This window comes from Xiphophorus hellerii, chromosome 20 (assembly GCF_003331165.1).
Source record: "Xiphophorus hellerii strain 12219 chromosome 20, Xiphophorus_hellerii-4.1, whole genome shotgun sequence".
In the NCBI taxonomy this organism is placed as follows: Eukaryota; Metazoa; Chordata; class Actinopteri; order Cyprinodontiformes; family Poeciliidae; genus Xiphophorus; species Xiphophorus hellerii.
In genome coordinates, this window is record NC_045691.1 from 32,547,078 (window position 1) to 32,567,737 (window position 20,660).

Consider the following 20,660-nt stretch of genomic DNA (forward strand, 5'->3'; position numbering starts at 1 on the left):
CACAGCTCACATCATCACTACCACTCTCCCTCACTGAGCCCCGCCGTCAACATCAACTCTCTGGGTTGGATTTTTTTTTCCTTTTGGGCATGACCATAATTGAGTAGCACTTCAGTGCCGCAGTGTATTATGGTTTTGAATAACCATTAATCAGTAAAAGACAGAATGTATGGGGGGAAAAAAAAAGATGGATTGTGAACAAAGTGAAATAAACAATAATGTTCTGGTTAATCAATTTCATTTCATTTCATGTACATTTCATCTGATGTTCCTGGCCTGCAACACAAAGTAAATCCACATAGCCTCTATTTCAACTCATCTGTGAGTTGGGGTCAGAGTTCAGGTATTATTAGAATTTTTAATATGCTAATAAGCTGCTTCCAGCTGCAAAAACAATACCTTGTTGCCACAGTTATGCATTATAACAACTGCCTGGAAATAAAAAGTAAGATCAAAAATGTCCAGCAGGACAGAGTCTGTATCTGGTTGATTCCTGTTGCTGAGGAGACAAACTTTCTTCTAGAGCAGGGGTCGGCAACCAATGGCTCCGGAGCCACGTGTGGCTCTTTCATCCTTCTGTTGTGGCTCCCAGTGACTTTGGGAAATAGAATATTTTATTAAAATTAAATCATTAAAAAATTATAAATTAAAATCATTTTAAAATAAATTTCTAAATCTGAAGATTATGGTAAACTTGTAACATTAAAACAAAAGTTTTGAACATTTTTAGCACCCAAAATATACGTCATGTCCGCCGACGCGCGACAGGCATTCCTGGCGAACCCCACATGTCTGGCAGACCGCATTTTTTTAGCGCACTGATTTATTGACTTTTTGATCCTTGCCTGGAAGATACATCATGAATAAATCCAAGAAAAGGAAACATTCTGAAGATGCAGAACATTTAATGCTACGTGGACAGATCATTTTGCTTTCACCGCTGATGAAACTGGTTCACCAGTCTGCTTAATATGTGGCGACAGACTGGCAAACAACAAGAAGTCAAATGTTGAAAGACATTTCAAGAGCAAACACTCTGTCTTTGCTAAAAATCGCTAAAATTATTAATAATAATAAACAAGTTTTCACTGAGGCTCTGTAAGAGCAATATGAATGAAATAAGTAATTATTGATATGACAGGAGCAGGAGGCTTTGACACTTAGGTGTGTCGACGTGGGAGTGACGTCACCAGGTATGAATGGGAAGGATACTGGCTTTGTGTGTGTTAGGAAGCGGTGAGCGGGGCGGTCAGTCCTTGCAAAGTTTGGAGCCTGATCATCAAAATGGAATAAATTGATAATTGTGACAGAACAAAGAAAAGGTTTGGAGCTGATTGATACACGGACAGATGAGATTCCAGAGTTAACCCAGTGCGGCCCTTTACCATCATTAGTTCGTCGTGTTTTTAATAATAAAAACTTGTTAATAGTAAAAACTGTTTGGTGCAAAACACTGATTGAAAATCGATTTATTTTTTACTGTATGCTTATGTCTGTTAAGTCTAAGATGGAGCGGCACTGAAAGCAGCTCTTTAAACCATTCAGACTAGAACACAACAGAGACACAATCAAAACTGTCAGATGATTTATTACCCGCGATAATAACTCAGAAATAGTCCAAATTATAATGTATTTTTATTTCTTTCCTACTTACGGAAGGTTTCTGTTTATATCGTAGGTTTGTGGCGCCTTTCTATTCTAAAGAAAGATATAAAACTTCAGATATTTCACAAAAAGATACTAACATTCATGGAAAAACCTCACATAACCTTATATTAAAGCAGAAAGTACGGCGCCCACCGTAAGAAAGGCTTACAGTGTTCAATTATGCTGCATAACTGACCAGTACAGTATTGCGAGGGAACGCAAAAGTTTTGCGAGGGAACGCAAAAGAAAAAAATTCCCCATGTCCCCTAGAGGGCTCCGTACCGTACTACGGGACACAGAAGCAGACTGCGCATTTTTTGGTTTGCTTGGTTCGTTCAGTGCCGGTGGATAATATTTGGATAAGTTTTGATTTTTATCTCCTGAATAAGAGGAGGACAGGTGACTGCATTCTGTTTCTATTTTTCCTTCAGTGCGGGTTGGGTAAGTTTCGATTTTTATTTCTTAAATACAAAGACCCAAATAGACAGAGGGTATTTTGTTTGAAATTGAGCATCAACAAAGTGTAAAATGCGTTTTGTTACATGCAGAAATAAAATTTTGTGTTCTCTGCAGCAGTTCGTTGATTTCATAAACGCAACATAGTATCGATTTTTGTACGTAGCATATAGGTTTTATATATATGACGTCAAAATGGGTTGTGGCTCCGAGTGCTTTCTTTTTATTGGGAGGCGGTCCCAAATGGCTCTTTGAATAGAAAAGGTTGCCGACCCCTGCTCTAGACCAAGAAATAGAACTCTATGGATCCATGTTTAGTTCTACAGTGATTTACAAATTATGCATCACAAAAATGATTTTGTTCATTTCATTATTAATATTGAATTTTTTTAGGGTAAAAAAAAACAATTTCTTTTTAGACTGAAAAACCATTTCTTATGAAACACCTGGTGTTATAAGTGAATTGTGGATTTTAATGAGAATATAGTTTTTCCTCAACATGAGCTAGCTAGCTAAAATGTTTTAGTCAGCTAAAATATGACTTACTGCCAACAGCTGTTTTTACCTGAGGATTTAAACCCTATTGTTACTCTGCACTACTAGAATTGACCCTTATCCTGTAATAGTCTGCTGTATCTTTGTTGGTTAGCTTGGCTGCACCACCCTCTAATAACCCTCTAATAAAGACGTAGATGTGGGTGAGTTAAGTTACGGTACTCAAACTCTGGTCATTACTGATATTTCTGTAAACTTCAGAACTAGTTTAAGTTCTTTTACTCTAGTGGCCTTTGACAGGAATGGGGGAAAACATACAAAATATAAGTTTGCCTTGAACCTGAACACTTACTGTTCAAAATAATGGCTTTTTGAAGAGTGATTCCACAACTACTTGCTAGATGTTTTTATGCTGTACAGACAGAACAAGTTTTCCTGTTTAAGAAGGCGACATTGATTGAACGATGTACTCCGACAGTGACAGGAATACAATAAAGATCAAGACTGAATCATCTCCTCCATTATGCAAAAATTTTGGAAGAAAAGGAGGTTACATGTCTGTAATCATTTAGTTATTCATATCTATGAATCTTTTAAAACCTTTACAAAAATATTTTTTAAATTTATGTTCTGCTGAGAGATTATTCAGAATCATTTAGTTATCTTCTTTTCACATTAACTAATAAAGACAAACAAGCATACATTCACCTCAGCTTCTTTATTTTCCCCATCTTCATTACAAAAACATATTTTTTATCATCAACACATCCTGGGAGCATCTTCTGTAGAAAATAAAAGAGTACCACAGGAAAACCCATCAGCGTAGTTGATATTATTTTGGGGTGACAGTGCGATGTCCAATTGTTGATTATTTCTGGAAGAAGAAGAAGCAGCAGCTCCTTCCTGAGGTGAAACAGGACACAGAGCATCAACGACGAGGAATGTACAAAAAAAAAAAAGGACAAAACCCAATTTCATCAAGAAACCACAAAAAATTCACTGAAAAACTCTGTGTTGGACAAAAAGAAAAGTGCAACGATCAGTAGCTCTACCGCCCTTTGCAGGAGAATCCATCAGTGTTTGTCCCAAGGCGTCTCTGTCCCTTCTGTTTGGCAACACAGTCGTACTGCATGTTTAAAACCGTCAATTGGATTCTTGAACATTCGTGCCATTTTTCCCCAGAGTCTGATTTTGTAGCAAACCAAAAAATTAAAATTACAAAATGACCACCATCAGTTTCTTCTTTTGTCTTTATTTTTTCTCCATTCTGTGGGGAAAAAAGAAAGAAAACATTAGTGATTACTCAGACTGGATTCATCCAACTAGTGAAGCTGGTCATGCATTTTATAAAATGTGCATAGAGTCTCAAAAATTTTAAAAAATAAAAATAAAAATTGAACTGCAAACTGTTTAGTAGAGTATAGACCACAATGGAGGGATTATTATGTTGCTGCTATGGACTCTGGTTGTAATGGTCATGATGGGGTGAGTGATTGGGAGATGAGAGCACCACACAGCCATGCACACTGCCACACATTATGGTAAATGCAGTGTGGATGCAGTCTCAGAGAACGCCCTTACTTCAGCCTGGAAGCAGAACCCACTCTTATGTTACAAAAGTGTGGGGGGGGGGCTTTACCGAAGGCTCCTATACTTTGCCAACCTACTACTCTGCTCTGCAGCAATCCTGAAAAAGGAGTAGAGAGACAGCAAGGTGTGGACAGAAGGGTTAAAAAGACAGAAGGAAAACGTCCAACATTAGGGAAATCATTCACTGAAACCTTCTCCTTGCTTAAAGGGGGTTAAATGGGCTGGCTTAAGAGAGGGCAGTCAAAGTGACCGCTTCAGTCAGCAACACAGGCTGCAAATTGCTCACTCCAGCCCCTGAAGAGCTCTACATACTGATGGGGGGGAAATTGCCCCCTCTGTTGCTATGCTTCTCTCCTTGTATTCATGAGCTCTTCTTCTGGCGGAGACCTTTGGACTGAAATGATCCTTTGAAGTCCCATTAAAAGGGGAGCTACAGACAGAAAAGGCTCTTTTCCTTCAGGTTTGCAGCTAAGAATTACAAAGAGCAGCACCAGTGTTCGTCACCAGGAATGGGGGGGCGAGGCTTTTCTGTCCGGGTGAAGGACTCTCTCCGTCAGAATACTTACCTCTTCACTGCTTTCTGGGCCAGCATGCGGTTCCCCGCTAGGAAGGTTACGCCGCCGATGATTGCCAGGTACTTCAGAGTCTGGAACATGTTCAGGTTGGTCCAGTAGACGTACATCAGGCCCAACATGGCTGGAACAACAGAAGACTTTAAGTAAACTAAGGGCCACATGATGAACTTTATTGTTCTAAGAGACGGAAGAGTCAAAGTAAAGAATGTGCACCCTTTTCATCTTACTGCTTCCTTAGGAATAAAATGTAATAAAATGTCTTGCAAATTTACTCATGCTCCTTGGACTGTAATATTTAGACATGTTTTACAAATAAAAATTTGGAATATTGGGCAAATATTTGTTTTCACCTGACACCCCTAAGATAAAATCAAGTACAACCAAAAACCTTCTGAAGGTATATAGTCCATAAATTATTATCATTCCACTGCCTAGCCAAACACCAAAATGCTTCAACTAGGGCTGGGACTTTTACCCAGAATTTAGCATGTTAAAATTTTAATCACTTTTTTTGCAACCTACAAAAGGTTCCGGATGGAACTTTTGTATTTGCACGTTTCTGCTATGCCCCTAAATCTGAAGCACAAGTGACATCAGCAGCAACGGCGACAGACGGCAAAGCTGCTTCTCTTGGTCCACTGGGAGTTCATTTTTATTTCAAGAAAACATTCTGATTGGACGCTGGAAAAGACGATTGTTGTGTTCATGTTGTGCCAAAAGGAGTTAGTTTATTCAAGCCTAAAAAAGCATCTCAATGTTAGACATGTAGCAGCCAACGCTAATGTCGGCGTAAACAGTACATATTTCTAAAGAAGTTCCATGAAAGATCAGAATTCTTGAAACTCTGGGAAGCTGAATGGATAGAATAACACTTTGCTCCAACCTGATGGTTGAAGAACCTAAATAACAGATTAAAAACAATAAATATTTTTGTTGCTGAGCTCATACATCTATTTATTCAATAATTTAAATTGAAAATGCTGTGTATTTTGTAGATATACGGTTTTCGATTAAGATGGGATTAATTAATTAAAGAGACTGGAATTAACTCAAAACTTTTAACTGAGCCCCATTATTGGTTCTAAGATTAAGTCTCAGAAGAGAGGACAAACCATCCTCTGTTAGCTTAGCATAACACCACCAACAAAAACTTTGCAGATGGAGGTTATTTGAAACTAATCAGACTGGGCCTGGTGCAAATAAAATTTAACAACAATTTCAGACTACAACAGTCTACAGTCTACCGTCTACAACAGTGTCAATACAGACAGGCTGAAAAATACACGCCACACTGTCAGATTTAGTTGAGTTTGTAGAATTAGAGAAAATGTGACAAAGTTCAAGAGGCAGGAATCCTTTAGCAAAACAATTTGCGTCTTATTCCATTTCTATATAATGCTATGATTAAAAACAGCTTTAATCACGAAGCAAACGTGGAAAAACTGTGGGAGCTTACCTGCGTGTCCCAGGTGGAACAAGATGGTGCTTGGAGAGAAGCTGAAGTTGGAGATGTTGGCTCCGAGTTTAAACCACTACAAAAGAGAGGGAAAATTCTAACAATGAGATCATTTTTACTCTCCAGTCAGAGCGGCAAACAAAAGAGCTGAATAAATGGTTTATCGCTAATAAAATACTATGATTAGCAGCAACAATACCCAGCACTCAGCAGACAAAAAAACAACACTGCACTATTGTGTTCTTAAATTAAAAAAGGCATTATATTTATATTGGACAGTACCATTGACCATGTTCTTGCTGAAAATGGGATTGTAGATATAAAAATACCGAATACTATATGAGTGGTGCTTCTAAATGGATTTCTGAACTACAACAGATTTTTTTTTTTAAATTTAAAAACACTTTGAACATGTTTTTCAATATTACCAGAATGAGCAGAAGCAGGAGCGGAGACAGTACGAGAGCGGTGAAGGTGTTGGAAACCACCGTTGGAGGCTTCTTTTCTGGCTCCCTGAACAAATGCTGCACAGAAAAAGATTTCACACGAGTCAAACTGAAGCCTTGTGCTCACTTACCTGAGTCGTTATTAAGACCAATATCTCTATTACACTGATTAAAAAATCTGCCCCTCCGCACTGTTTTAAACATGCCAAACCTATAGGGGGCAGTGCAGCGCACCACAAAAACCTGAGCAGATTGCTTGAAAACGACCACGATTTCCTGTTAAAAATGAACATGGCCCAGGAGGTTCATTTGTGTGGACAAATAAATAGATTGAGCTACTTTGAAATAGCACATTAAAATATAAATAGATAAAAATTTATTTATTTCCCCATTCCTGGCTACATGTGGACTAGGCCTTAAACTACTGACTGTCCAATCCATTCTCAACAGGCACAGACTGCATGTAGCCTCATATGGGTTGTCAACAGAAGCTAATCAATGGTGAAGACAAATGTTGTCCAGCTACGTGGCGATATAGTCACACTTACCTGTGATGGACAAAACAATTTAGGCTAGTTAGCATTAGCAGCTTGTTACCAGTAGCCTTAACCAAATCAAGAGACAGAGGGCAGTGATGATGTCTGTGCACCACTCAAACTTTTGCCTGATACAGGCCCAGTAAGAAAAGAAAACTACATATTCACGACAAAATTTAAGACCTGTGATTATTTCAGGCCAATCTATATATATTTTTTAATGAATTTAGGGCACTCTAAGGCCTTAGTTTTAGTTTGATGAATTTAAGCCTTGTTAAGGATGTACAAACACTGACAGAAAACAGACCTGAATCTCTGGTTTTGGTACATAAAGAGTCTTTGGCTGAACAGCAACTGGAGCTTCTTCTTCTGCAAACTTCAGGATGACGTCAGCCTGTTGAGAGGTTACAAGTCAGTTTCAGCAACACTTTACATATGAAAAACCGCCATTTCCGAGAACAAAGCCTGGTTGGACACTGACCACGTTCCACAAGATGGGATTCTCCAGGGTGGCATCTCCAACCATGAGGTAGAGAGAGTAGGTACCAGACATAGAATCGAACTCTGACTTCCGTTCAGCCGTGTCCAACTCGAACTTGTAGAGGTTCTTGCTGTCTGGTTCGGCAACAAATACGACCTCCTGGCCGGTTTTCTGATTGTGCAGTCGGACAAACGTCTTGTAGGGACAACAAAGGCGTTGGGTGTTAACCGCAGTGATGAGCTCCAACTCTTGGCCAACCAGCTGTATAATTTAACGCTAACAGCGGTAATTATAAAAGCAGAAACAATAGCTCAGAGGACATACCTGGTGAGGGGTGAGCTCCTGCTCATTGTTGACGTCAACCAGCTGGAAGGACATGGCAAAGTTCTGGTGGCTGTCTGCTGTAAAGGAGCTCTTGGCTTTGGAGGGATACTGCACTCTATGTTATCAGGCCAAAGGAAGAGACAACAAGTGGTGTTAAACATCTAGCCTCTGGGTGTGCAGAGCAGCAGCTCCAGAGGTCCGCCATGTTTCCTGACCTGGTGGTCTTTGTGCCGATGCTCTGGTCCTTGTCCACCACAGAGAGGTCCATGTTAGTAACAGCCACCTCAGTGGAAACTTTGACCTTCAGCTGCAAGTCAACAGTTTAAATGAAACAAGGGATATTATTAGCTCAGTTCCTTAGGTAACTACAGGTTAAAATGTGATGCATTTTGCAAAGCCACAAGAAAACAATACAATAACACATCATTATCTAGGCTAATTTCCTGTTAAGAGAACATAACATGTTTTTAAACACAAAAGCATAGTGGGCCGCTGGTGGACTGCCCTAGCAGGTTTTCTGGAGGAGACCCTGCCCCTACTGTAGAGTGATGACCGAATTGCTCCATTTTGTAGCCCTTCTTCTGCATGGCTCATGACAAACTTTAAATGTGACTGATTTTTCAGCAACCAGTGGATTCCTTCTGACCACTCAGTGACTGAATCCTATGAGGTTTCAAAATAGGTTCTAAAAATGGGGTTGATACCACATAATTATTACTAGTGGAAAACCCTCAGCACTGCATGCAAGGTTTCTGCAGGTTTCACCAAATCAAATTTAAGACCTTTCTAAGACCTTTTTGAATAAGATTTAAGATCTATATCTCTGCAGACATGTGCAAACATCTTCCAGCCAACTGGCAATAAAGGCAAACTTATTCATGACAGACTCCAGGGGAAGGACTTTAGAACTGGGCTGATGTGTTCCATCTTCTTGGTTTAAGTGAGAACACTGTGGCGTAGAGCCCAGTCTCACATCGCGGATTAGGCACTGATGGAAAAAGGCCATTTGTGTTGGATGTCAGACTAAAAGGGATGCATAATCACTCATGCCACAACTTTTCAGTTTTCTATTCACAGAGATATGAAAATCATGTAACGGTTACCTTCCACATCACAAACAATCACTGCTTACAGTGATTATTTAGAGTGATGACTCTAATATCTTATACCTCTAATACCTAATAAATGCCTCCACAATATCTTAAAACAAAATGTGAGAAATAAGTCTAGGGGCATGGATTCTTATGCAAGGCTTTGTATCATAAAACTAATGGACACAAAGACAAACTGGTTGAGATCACTGTGGCTGTATCCAGAGGTGCTATGATTCATGTTGCATTCTCTATTGAATGGATATACAAATGTGCTGTGATCCAAGCAGACACTAACACACGCAGTACGCTGCTGAGTCAAGCAGCTGCGGCTATTATTAGACCAGTTCTGGAGTGTGTGTATTTGTAGGGGTCAGGGTGTGTGGGTTTGATTTGGAGGTCTTTTTGATAGTGTCTTATATGGAGAGAAGCTGTTTAAATTCAGGCCCGATCATTCCAGTTTTCTCTTAATTCAACAGGTAAATATTACAAACATTAATCATAAATTCCTCATTAGATGAACTCAACAGAAAATGAAGAGATTGCAAAGTTATCCTTGTTAACTTTTATCTTTCTAATAAATCTAAAGTTTTCCACTTTGCATTTGCCTGTAATAAAAGAGTTGGTCAAGGGTAAACAAATATATGTTTAAATAAAAAGGAAATAATAAAAAGAATCAGAATGGGATTGGTCAAAATTGGAAACTAATTATCAAATATATCTGAAATATGGTACTGGCCAGATTGGTGCATCTCTCTAACCTCAATTATGCAACTGTGATTAGATATTTGTATCTTTTTATGCCTTAGCTAACAATAGAATAGTTATTATAAAACTTTCAATGACCGTAATTCTGATTAACCTTAAAAACATCCAACATCTGTTGGAAATGAATACAGGACACAATGCCTGTAATCCACACTAAATGTAAAAGGTTGTTTCCTTTTAAAAATTTCTACACAATAGCTTTTTCAAAAATAAACATGATTATATATAATTGTTTTTATTCTTCAGAGGTTTTGTTCTATGTTTAGAAAACAATGTGAATACACTGTGCATCTTTGCTTGTTCAATCAGTATTGAATGATACTGATTTAGAAGTAACTAAATCAATCTGGATGACATTTCCTGGATGAACAGGAAATGTTCCTGTTCATGTAATCTGCCGCCCTCAACCCATCACAGCGGAGCTCCAAAAGTAGAAGAATTGTTCTTTTGTTGCAGAATATACATTTCAAATATTGGTTGGTTTTGACCCAAAGATGAAGGAAAAATGTGCCACATTGGATTTAAACATGTACATTTTTGCTCACGTCTATTTAACCAGCTGAGACTCAATTTGGTGGTGTCCAAAACCAAACAGCAAAAGAAGCTGCTATAATATGAAAAACCTACCCGCAATGCAACACTAACAAACAGAATGATTCAGTCTCTGATTATTTTATGGATAATCAGGCATTTAGCAATATTGCTTCAGCTCCTAATGTTTTACTGCTATGGGGTTTTTGTTATTTTGAGTTGTACTTTTTCAGTTAATTGATTATATTATGTTTTGTATTATTGTTTTGTATGTATATTTCAAACTGGTTGCTCTTGAAAAATGAAACCCTTTGTTTGAATGAGATTTACAAATAAAGGTGAAATAAAAATGTTAAAAGGTTTGTGGAACTTTCCTTATTCTACTGTCATAATGAAAATTAGAAAAGAAAACTTCAGAGTGACAGACTGGCGACCTGTCCAGGGTGACCCCGCCTCTCGCTCGAAACATTCGCTGGAGATAGGCACCAGCACCTCCTGACCCCACTAGGGACAAAGGTGTTAGAAAATGAATGGATAGATGGAACTTCAGAGTAGAAGCAGTAGCATGTTTGCCAACATTAAAGCCAGTGGTGGAGAAAGTTCTCAAAAAATGTACTTAAGTAAAAGTACAAATACACAGACAAAAATGTACTCTAGTAAAAGTAAAAGTACCACATTAACATTTTTACCTGAGTAAAAGTAAAAAAGTACTGGTTTTTAAAAATACTTAAGTATTAAAAGTAAAAGTACTTGCTGAATGCAAGTATATACATTCGCTAATACAATATCATTAAGTGTATTTATTGCATTTAATTTTAATACATCAGTAATGTGCCATTTCAATGAACAATGCCACAGATAAAGCATGTTTTTATTGTGTTTACTCTCTGTGACAGTTTAGACTTAGATATGTGATTCTATGCATCATAATTTCAGGGATGGAAACATCTCGTCTCCAGTCCTCACATAGCATGAACTTAACTTTTTTGCCACTGGTGGTATTGATTTTGAAAAAAATCCAACAGAAAGGGGATGGAACAAAGGTGGGTGGAGGAGGTCATGCAACCAAGGAGCCACGTAGCAGTGTTGTAGTCAAGACTACCTAATCTGAGACCAAGTCAAGATCAAGACCAGCGCCCTGCACTACATGACACAATAAAATTAAGTGCACCTATCAAAATTGCTTCTCAAATTGATCTGAAAGATCCACATTCCCATAAAACACTTAAGTATTATATACTTAGAGCTGGAACAAATTTAATCAACATCCTTATAACTCTCCTTCATTCTGCTTTGTTTCCATCTCTGTGCCACAATCCACAGAGGTCTCCTGCCATCCCTAAAAAGATAACGCCCTGGGTGGTTGCCCATATTGCCCATGTCAGAAACCACAACTGTCTGCACTATTAAACAGCAATTAAGGCAATGCATTAACGGTAAACAATGCTCAACTATGAACACTGTCCAAGGCGCAACAAGCAAGAAGTAACCAAGCAGAAGGAGCACCGTGACTATACTCACCCTGTCTGTCACCATGACAGGTGACGAAAACAATCAAAGAGCAATGAGCATGCTTATGTTATTTAATCGGCAATTAAATAAATATGTATTTATTTTTTTATTAAATAAAATAATAATAGCCACTGCAGAGTATGCAGGGTATTACAAGAACAAAGAGCGGCTCTCAGTGAGGCTTCAGTCCTACAGGATTAGTAAAAATCTGTCCAGAAGAATCGGATAGTTCGTGAATGTTATATCATTGTACCGCAGACTTGGGTCACAGCGTCGTCCCATATAAGCGACACCTCAGTCAACACCTCCTCACAATAATTCAGCGCATGAGTGACAACTTTTTTTCATCGCAGATGCAATATATGTGTCTCTGTACAGCTAGCTTTGCTAACATCATGTAAGCATAGCTTACCTTTCTTTAAGCTTCCTTTCCAAGTGACGCTAAAAGTTGGACAATGTCCCCATCGTCTGTGAAAGTGAAGTGCTGCTGATTTTACATGTCGCCAAATCTTATGATTTATGTAACGGAATTTTAGACAGACATCTTCTCCCGCTCAGAGAAAACCACTGCGCATGTCTTGGAACACCACGTGCAAGAAAGGAGGAGGTAGGCCTTTCACGATAGCAAATTTTGCTGAGCGATTAATTGTCTCAAAAATTATTGCGATAAACGATAATATTGTTTGAAGACCTTTTTACACTGATTTAATGGAAATGACGTAATAATGCATGCGATTTCTTGCCAAAGATAGATACACTTTATTTTCAAAAGAACACTAAACACTGGAACTGATAAACAAAATAAACAAAACAACCAAAAACAAAAATAAAATGGATTCTCAGTCTCCATTAACAAAAAACGCACTTGAAAAAAAAAACTAAACAACATAAAGTAAAAGTGGAAATAAATACTGCATTCAATCAAAAGAGTGCAGATTATGAAGTCTGTATATTATGTTGCCCTTCAGTAATAATTAGATTTAAATAGAGAAGATGGGCACATCGACTACGTGATGCAATAGTTCACACTACATGATTTTTTGCTCCTATTTTTCCCCTTACAACAATCTTAAAACGTTGGTCTTTCTAAGATTGTGTGGTGTGTTACGGTAGATCGTCCTCTGATCCAAATTAGGGTTTTTCCCCGACTGGGAGCTTTAACGCAACCTGTTGAATGTGACAGGCAGCCAATCAGAAAGCGCGGATTCTCCTCCGCACTTTCTGAGGGGAAATTACGTCGGGGAATCCCAGCGGACATTGGAGATGATATGTGGAAACAACATTAATGTTTATTCAACATGCAAAGAATATAGAAATGACAAGAGGAGGAGTTGGAGCGAAATTGCTACCGCAGTTGATAAACCCGGTAACTTTTCAGCTGTTCTTCGTTAACGTGACGTAAATAAGTTATAATGATTTTCATTCAGTCAGGACTTTACGCTGACACTAGCCACATGCATTGCAGGTAGATTGTAGTAAAGCATTGATTAATGCCTGGTTTTAAAATTAGTTCACTGGACTTGTAGCCATTATTTTGTGCCCATTGTTGGACACCACACGGCAGGAACGAACCCGATCGAACCGTTATACCTAGGATTTCTGTCGGCTAATGTGTGGTCTGTCAGGTTTTGAAAATGGGCCGACAATCGTCCGACAGCTCTAAGATCGTGTAGTGTGCGCTGGGCATTACATTAAGGAAATGAGGAAGGGAGAGTCAGTGGAGAGCACCGGAGTTGAACCTTTTTTCATTCAGTGTCATTAACAGAAAGAGAAAAAGGCCGGAAGAGACGATAATGCCGATAATTAAAATGACGTCGATAGTTTTAATTTATCGTACGATTAATCGATTTATCGTTTATCGCGACAGGCCTAGCAGGAGGCGATGGGTAACAACAGACACACGTAATTAATAAATCAAGTTATTGCTTGGATTTTTAAAGTGCCACGTTAAGTCCCTGTACTTCACATTTTAACGGAAAAAAAAGCACAAAGCGACTTGGATGTAACGAGCAACCCAACAGATTTTTAGAAATGTAGTGAAGTAGAAAGTGCAGATACTTACTGTAAAACATAGTGGACTAAAAGTATCCATTATTAAATCTACTTAAGTAAAGTACAGATGGATGAAAATTGTACTTAGATACAGTAACAAAGTACTTGTACTTTGTTACTTACCACCATTGATTAAAGCATATGAACAGACATTTTAGCTAGCATTTTATGCCCCATAGAACAGGAGTTATGAGTAAGCATGTCAATATTTAACACTAATATTTAAATTAAATATGGAGATTAATCATTGGAATCTAATTAAATAATCAACTATTAACTAATCAAATGTGGAGTTATGTAAAGTTCCACAAGCAGAGAGTAGTTTATAGTCGTCTACACTTGACCTAAACATAGCTAGTTAGTGAAACTAATCGTACCTCAATGTGATTGGCCACCAGTCGGCTGTCCCCAGTCACACCAATAGTGAACTGGTAATATCCACTGGCCGGCTTGCTGGACATGAAATTCAGTTCAAAGACGCCACTGAAAACAGGAAAAAAGAACAACACAGTAAGTGATCAGCAGGACTGCTGCCCACACCCATATGGGATTCACAGTTATTAAGGCAGAACATGGAGGAAATCAGAGCTGCATTAGCTTAGGGATAGGTAATCCTGTTGTGGATTAGCGTAGCACGATACTGAAAAAAACATATCGTGATGTTAAATATTGCCATTAAATTGAAAATATTTTCTACTTATTCATTTGCTCCCATCATCACAATTCATATTGAGGTTCTATATATTTTTGAAGTATTGGCATCAATGCATTCACACACCTCAGATGATCTCACTGTGTTTATTTCATCTTTTTATCAAATTTCAAAATATTTCCCATTTTTAGGACATGATTATTCCATGACTTTTGGCTCTTAGTACTTTAACTTCTTTTCTTAATTTTCTCATGAAGAACATATTTTCTAAAGGTTTCTGCTTTTGGCACAGCTACTTCGGCATTATGTTAGCTAAAGGCTAACATTCAAACTGTAAATGAGTCCAGAGGCAGTTAGGTATGTTCAAAGGATAAAACATTTGAACATTTTCATAAAATTAAAGCTAGAAAACAGCAGTTTAAACTATTATTTCCAATCAGATCTATGCCTGTCACATCAACAACTTTTGCTGGATGATTAATTGTCCCAGAAGTTATTGTGATAAAGGATAATATTGGTGTTTTGAAACCATTTTCAAGTAGTAGAGTAATGGCATAATGATTCAAAAACACACTCTCAAAGATCAATAAACTTTATATTCTAGTGAACATTTTACACTGGAACTGGAAAACATTTTAAATATCCAAACTAAATAAACAAAACAACAGATAAAATTAATTATGAAGTTTCTGCTAACAAAATTGTCCTTCAAAAAAACATTCTAGTTGAGAACAAAACACCAGACTGAAGACTTATTATCCAATTTTTGCTTGAAAGAGAAAAATGGGTGAAATGATAAATCATGCAGATGGAAATTATTGATTTGTCTTAATTCATCATGTGATTAATTGATTTATTTCTTATTGGGACAGACCTACTCAGATCTAAGTTATTTTAGCAGCTTTATTGTAAAAGCCCTGTAAGAATTGTTGCTTCACTTTAGCTTTTTAGCTAATTTGAGTTTCTCTCTTCAGCTGAAAGTATTCGCACTACACTTTCACAGGAAAACGTAGTGCGAACTAGGGGTGGGTAAAATAATTGAAGAATCGATGCATCGCAATAATTTCACGCAAAATTCATAATCGATTAGGGGGCTCCTCAGAATCCATTCACCTCCTGACACGTTGGGGGCGCTGCGAGTTTGGTTACTGTGCTGAGCACCTGAGCGCATAACAACAGTCATGGTGAGCAGCTGTAGAAAGCTAACTCCGTCAACTTTTAAGTCAGATGTTTGGGCTCATTTTGCTTTCCCATCTAAATCTGGAACTCAAGAAGTCGACAAAAGCAAGGTGGTATGTAAGCTGTGCCAGAGAGAATTAAAGTACTGCAGTAACACGAAAAACCTGCGCAACCACTTAACCAGATACCACGCAGATGCGCTACAAAAACCCGAAGCACAACCGGTTGACTCCAAACAGACACAAATCGACAAATCATTAATCTCTAAACTTCCGCCAAGATCTGCCCGCGCACAAAAAAATCACAAAGTCTGTAGCCGTGTTTATTTGCAAGGACCTACGACCGTACAGTGTTGTTGAAAACAAGGGTTTTAAGAATATGCTAAAGATACTCGAACCACGCTACGCAATACAAACACGTAAATGCATGACAGAAGTCGCTGTGCCGTCACTGTATACAGAGGTGAAGACAGCCGTTTTGGAGTCGTTAAAGTCGGCCGAAAGAGTTGCTCTGACGTGTGATGGCTGGACCTCGAGAGCGACCGACCCCTACTAACCATCACTTCTCATTTCATATCGAACGAGTGGGAATTGGTGTCAAATGTGCTTCAGACCAGGCCCCTTCATGGAAGTCATACTTTGTTGTCATGCCAAGCTAAAAGGTACCTTTGCATCCCAGGCAGTAGTGTACCTGCTGAAAGGATCTTTTCCACAGCAGGTGACATAGTCACAGCCCAGAGAAGTGCATTGAAGCCTGAGCATGTGGATCAGATGCTTTTTCTGAACAAGAATCTCCACGTGCCCACTTAGTCTGTAACCAGAATTAAGAACTGTACTGTTGCAGTACAATTCTTTATTTCTGGCTACAGTACTATAGTTCAGTTCAAGATATGTTCAAAAATTAGAGGTTAATCACTACATGTTCAAAAGCTAAGAATGTTTACAAGCACTAAACTTTTTCAGTGCAATTCAGTTGAATACAACCCTATGATTTGTGTTTAAATCTGCACTAATATGCACAGATGTTATTGAAATGCATTTTTATTTATATTAGACTTTCAAGAGATAAGCTATGCCTAATTTTATTTTACATGCACTTTATTTTTTATTGTTTATTAAGAACAGTTTTCTACTTTAAGCACATTGCAGAAAGAAGTTTGTTTCTTTGCTCAGAAATGTGATGTTACAGAAGTTTGTATGAAAATAAATATTTTAAAAATGTCAACATTATCTTAAATCATTTGTGTCTTCACAACTTTAAATCAATATCGAATTGAATCGCAACAGCAATAATCGAAATCGAATCGAATCGTGAGGTTCCTAACAATACCCAGCCCTAGTGCGAACGCACCGCTATCCTACACAGGTATCCTAGTAACTAGTGGAGTAAAAACGTCGAGGGCTCCTAATGTAGAAAAGATGAGTTAAGATTAGTTCCATATGCAAGTATTGACCGATAGTGATTCACCCAAAATTAAAGAAATCAGGCCAATCAGTCTGTGCACCTCTAAAAATCCCTCCCCATGTCACCACCAAAGCCAAGTTCGTAGGGGAAACACTAGGAAATAATATATTTGTTAATCTTGATCTTTTTTTTTAACTTTAAATCTTTAAGGCTTAGCAACAATACAGTTTCTTCCTCTCCTCCTTTCTCAGTCACTTTCCGCCTCCTGTGAGGTCACCTTCATCATACGTACTTGTTATGAGTGAACGGTGCCTGGTTGAGAACGGTGCTCTTGGAGGCCAAAGCATATGCAGACTCCACCAGAACGCTGGCTGAGGCCAGAGGCTGGGACATGACGTCAGTGACCAGGAGCTGGAATAAAACACCCAGAGCCATGACATCACCACCATGACACCGTTACAGACATAAGATAATTATTTGTCTTTATGTTTCAAGAACATAATGACATTGGAGTTTTACCCTCAGTGATAAATAAAGTCTTAATCAGTTCGTAGGGTGCAGCATGAGGGTGTGGTGTGTTTGCAGGGGGGCAAAGAGGATGGAAAGTGGACAGATTGATTTGACAGCTGTTGGGAAAAAGCTGTTCTTTAGCCACGTGTTTGTGCGCAGCAGGAAGCGGCTAGTGGGTGTACCTGCAGGGTCGGCTGGTTGTGGGACACGGTGGCCGGGCCCTGAGCGCTGACCACCACAGGGACGTGGAAGCGGTTGTTGGACAGGGCGGCAGCAGCGCTCGCCACGCTGAACGCCTCAGACAGAGAGTCCCACGACTTCTTACTGAAGATGGAGTTGACCAGCTGGATGACCTGGTCCTGAGGGGAGAGAGCAGGTTTTCAGGTAGGCAAATTTGGCTAAGTTGCAGCGATAAATGATAATATTGTTGTTTTGAGACAATTTTCTAGCAATATAACAGTAATGGCATAATAATGCATTCTCAAAGATCAATAAACTTTAAATTGTAACATTCAACACTGAAACTGTTGAGACAACTGGGAGACATTTTAAATATGCAAAATAAAGAATAAATAAAATGAATTATGAAGTCTCTGTCAATAAAATTGTCCTTCAAAAAAGGTTCTAGTTGAGACCCAAGCACTGGACCGAAAAGTTTTATCATCCAATTTTTGGTAGAAAGAGAGAAAAGAAAAAAATTATGAATCATTCAAATGGAAATTACTGAGCTGTTTTAATTTTGATTTATTGTTTATTATGACAGGTCTACTTTCAGGGGTATCAGAGGAAAAACTGAGATGATGCGAGAACTCCTACCTCCTTGAGAGGCGGCTCCATATCCACGTGGTCCGACAGGCTGTACGCCGCTGCCACAAAAAGGCCGGTGGCCTCCAGCCCCTCCTCAAACTGCAGGTACACGCCTCCCAGGTCGTCCAGGCGAGCCGTCAGATCCTGAGAGAGAAAACACAAAAACCTCTCAAACCGATTCCACAGCGGCAATATGGCACCACCTAGTGGAGGCTGGGAGAATCACCTCAATCTCCTCCAGGATTCCTCCCAGTTCTGCCTGTTGGGACAGGCGGGATGCGGCTTGCAGGGCCGAGATGATGCTGCACACAAACAGGCGGAGTAAGGTAGCGTTCAGAGGAGCTGCTGATCGGACCGATTCCACGTTTCACTTACGCCATGACGTTGTCCTCCTTGTTGATACGAGCCGTGAGGGCGCCGACCACTTCCTGTGAAGCGAGTGGGAGCCCCAAGGAGCTGAGAGCGCCCACTGCCCGGTGGATCTGAGACATGGACGAGTCCTCACTGACCGCCGCCAGGAGGATGTCCCTGGTTTCATTGGAAACAGGGATCTAAAAAAAGGACCAGGGTTATTTCCACTGCGTCAAATGTAAGACATAGAACACTTCCTATGCTGTTCAATCCTGCTGTGGAAAAAAAAAATAGTCAAAATATAATATCAAAAATATAATATCAGCACTAATAATAAAAATCTGATCAATTATATGGGTTTTTTGTATGCGTTTTCTTCATGTTCTTAAATGACATTTAGGGTTTTTTTATTAGCAGTTAAAGCTATTAGCATGTCACAGCAACAGTTTTCAGTCAGAGGCCTCAGTAGATGTGTTGCAAGACTGACTGCCACTGGAGATCTTTAGTACCCACAGCAACACCATCCCCAACAACTCTGAAGATACGAGTTACGACAACATTCGGTTTCCTTTAAGGATAAATTAAGTATATTTGAATTAAAATGGAAATTTTGTTAATGCTGTTTATCTTGTCAATCTTCTGTAGTGATTGTTTTGTCTTTAAAAATGACAATTTCTTTCTTTTACTGGCTTTTATTTATCCATGTTCTGTGCTCAACAAAACTATGACTAAACTAGTGTGGGGGATGTAAATGAGCAGGATAATAATTCATACCTCACATCCTGAAATGGCCTTACTGGTTTCAGCAGCAAAGAACAAAGAATCAACACTACCGGGATCCAGCTGGGATTTCAGGAACTGGCAAACTTCCTGCAAAACAGATTTATAAGGAGACCCCCATGTAGGACAGCACATGATGAATGGAATCATTGGTGACATTAATAGTTTTTGCTCAGAACCAGAAGCGGTGAATATCTTACTGCAGGATCTGGAACAGCTGCTCCGAGCTTGGTGAGCCCAACCACAGAGTAGTATGCGGACTCCAGGTCGTCGTATGGTTGGTTCAGAAGATTCTGGAGCCGGCCCACATCAGACAGGGACAGGTGGTGAGACGGTGTGAGAGCCTGAGCTCCAGCAAGAGCCAGGCTGAGGAGGAGAACCCCGAATAGCTCCGCGGACACACAGCCGAAGTTAGCAAGCCCACCACTTGGCCTGAGCGCGTGCTTCACTGTTACATTACATAGAAAAGACACATACACATAACTATATATTTTATTCATTCATTCATTTATTCGTTCATTCATTCAGATAAGTCTCGCGCCGATTGAAAGGGTTAGCTAAGAGCAGAACAGGCTAACCTCGACAGGAAGCACCGCAGCGCGTGCAGCAAGCGGCGTTTTTATCTAATTATATAGTTAAATATTCATTTATAATATAAACTTAATGAACAATACGAATCAGTAGCACAGAATGTTGTATTAATTATTTGAATATACTCACTGGTCCGAATCATATCTTGCAGTCTAATGCAGCGTCACCAAACCCACGACTGCTTCCGGTGCCCCAGAGAGAAACCTGTCAGGTTACGGATGACTTCCGTCTTCAACGGTTGCTTTCAAAATAAAAGCATTAAAGCATGCAAAACTGTGATTTATATCCAAGTTTTTAAAAAGCTTCAAAAACACGTCATTACTTTAAACATCTTAATATACGTTTTGGATTTTATGTTCGACAGAGTATTAGTACCCGACTAAGATACTTTTCAAAAATTAAAAATTATAGACGCTTTACCAGAAA

General features: G+C 39.1%; 1 protein-coding gene across 2 annotated transcripts; it reads right to left on the bottom strand.

Annotated features, from left to right (window-relative positions):
* Positions 1 to 3,301: 3,301 nt before the first annotated feature.
* Positions 3,302 to 20,457, bottom strand: rpn2 (ribophorin II). 2 transcript variants are annotated; one of them, XM_032549303.1, is made up of 18 exons: positions 20,364 to 20,457; positions 19,844 to 20,091; positions 19,638 to 19,733; positions 18,888 to 19,063; positions 18,739 to 18,814; positions 18,522 to 18,656; positions 17,888 to 18,064; positions 17,488 to 17,606; positions 14,338 to 14,443; positions 8,222 to 8,313; positions 8,007 to 8,121; positions 7,683 to 7,877; positions 7,509 to 7,595; positions 6,648 to 6,743; positions 6,220 to 6,295; positions 4,755 to 4,884; positions 4,180 to 4,285; positions 3,302 to 3,865 (listed from the first exon to the last, which is right to left on the bottom strand). In XM_032549303.1, exons 1-17 carry the CDS (start codon positions 20,374 to 20,376, stop codon positions 4,234 to 4,236), a joined length of 1,989 nt encoding a protein of 662 aa, XP_032405194.1. In that variant the 5' UTR covers positions 20,377 to 20,457; the 3' UTR covers positions 3,302 to 3,865; positions 4,180 to 4,233. The 2 variants fall into 2 exon arrangements, with proteins under 2 accessions (XP_032405194.1, XP_032405195.1); XM_032549304.1 differs by lacking the exon at positions 4,180 to 4,285.
* Between the last annotated feature and the right edge of the window lie 203 nt (positions 20,458 to 20,660).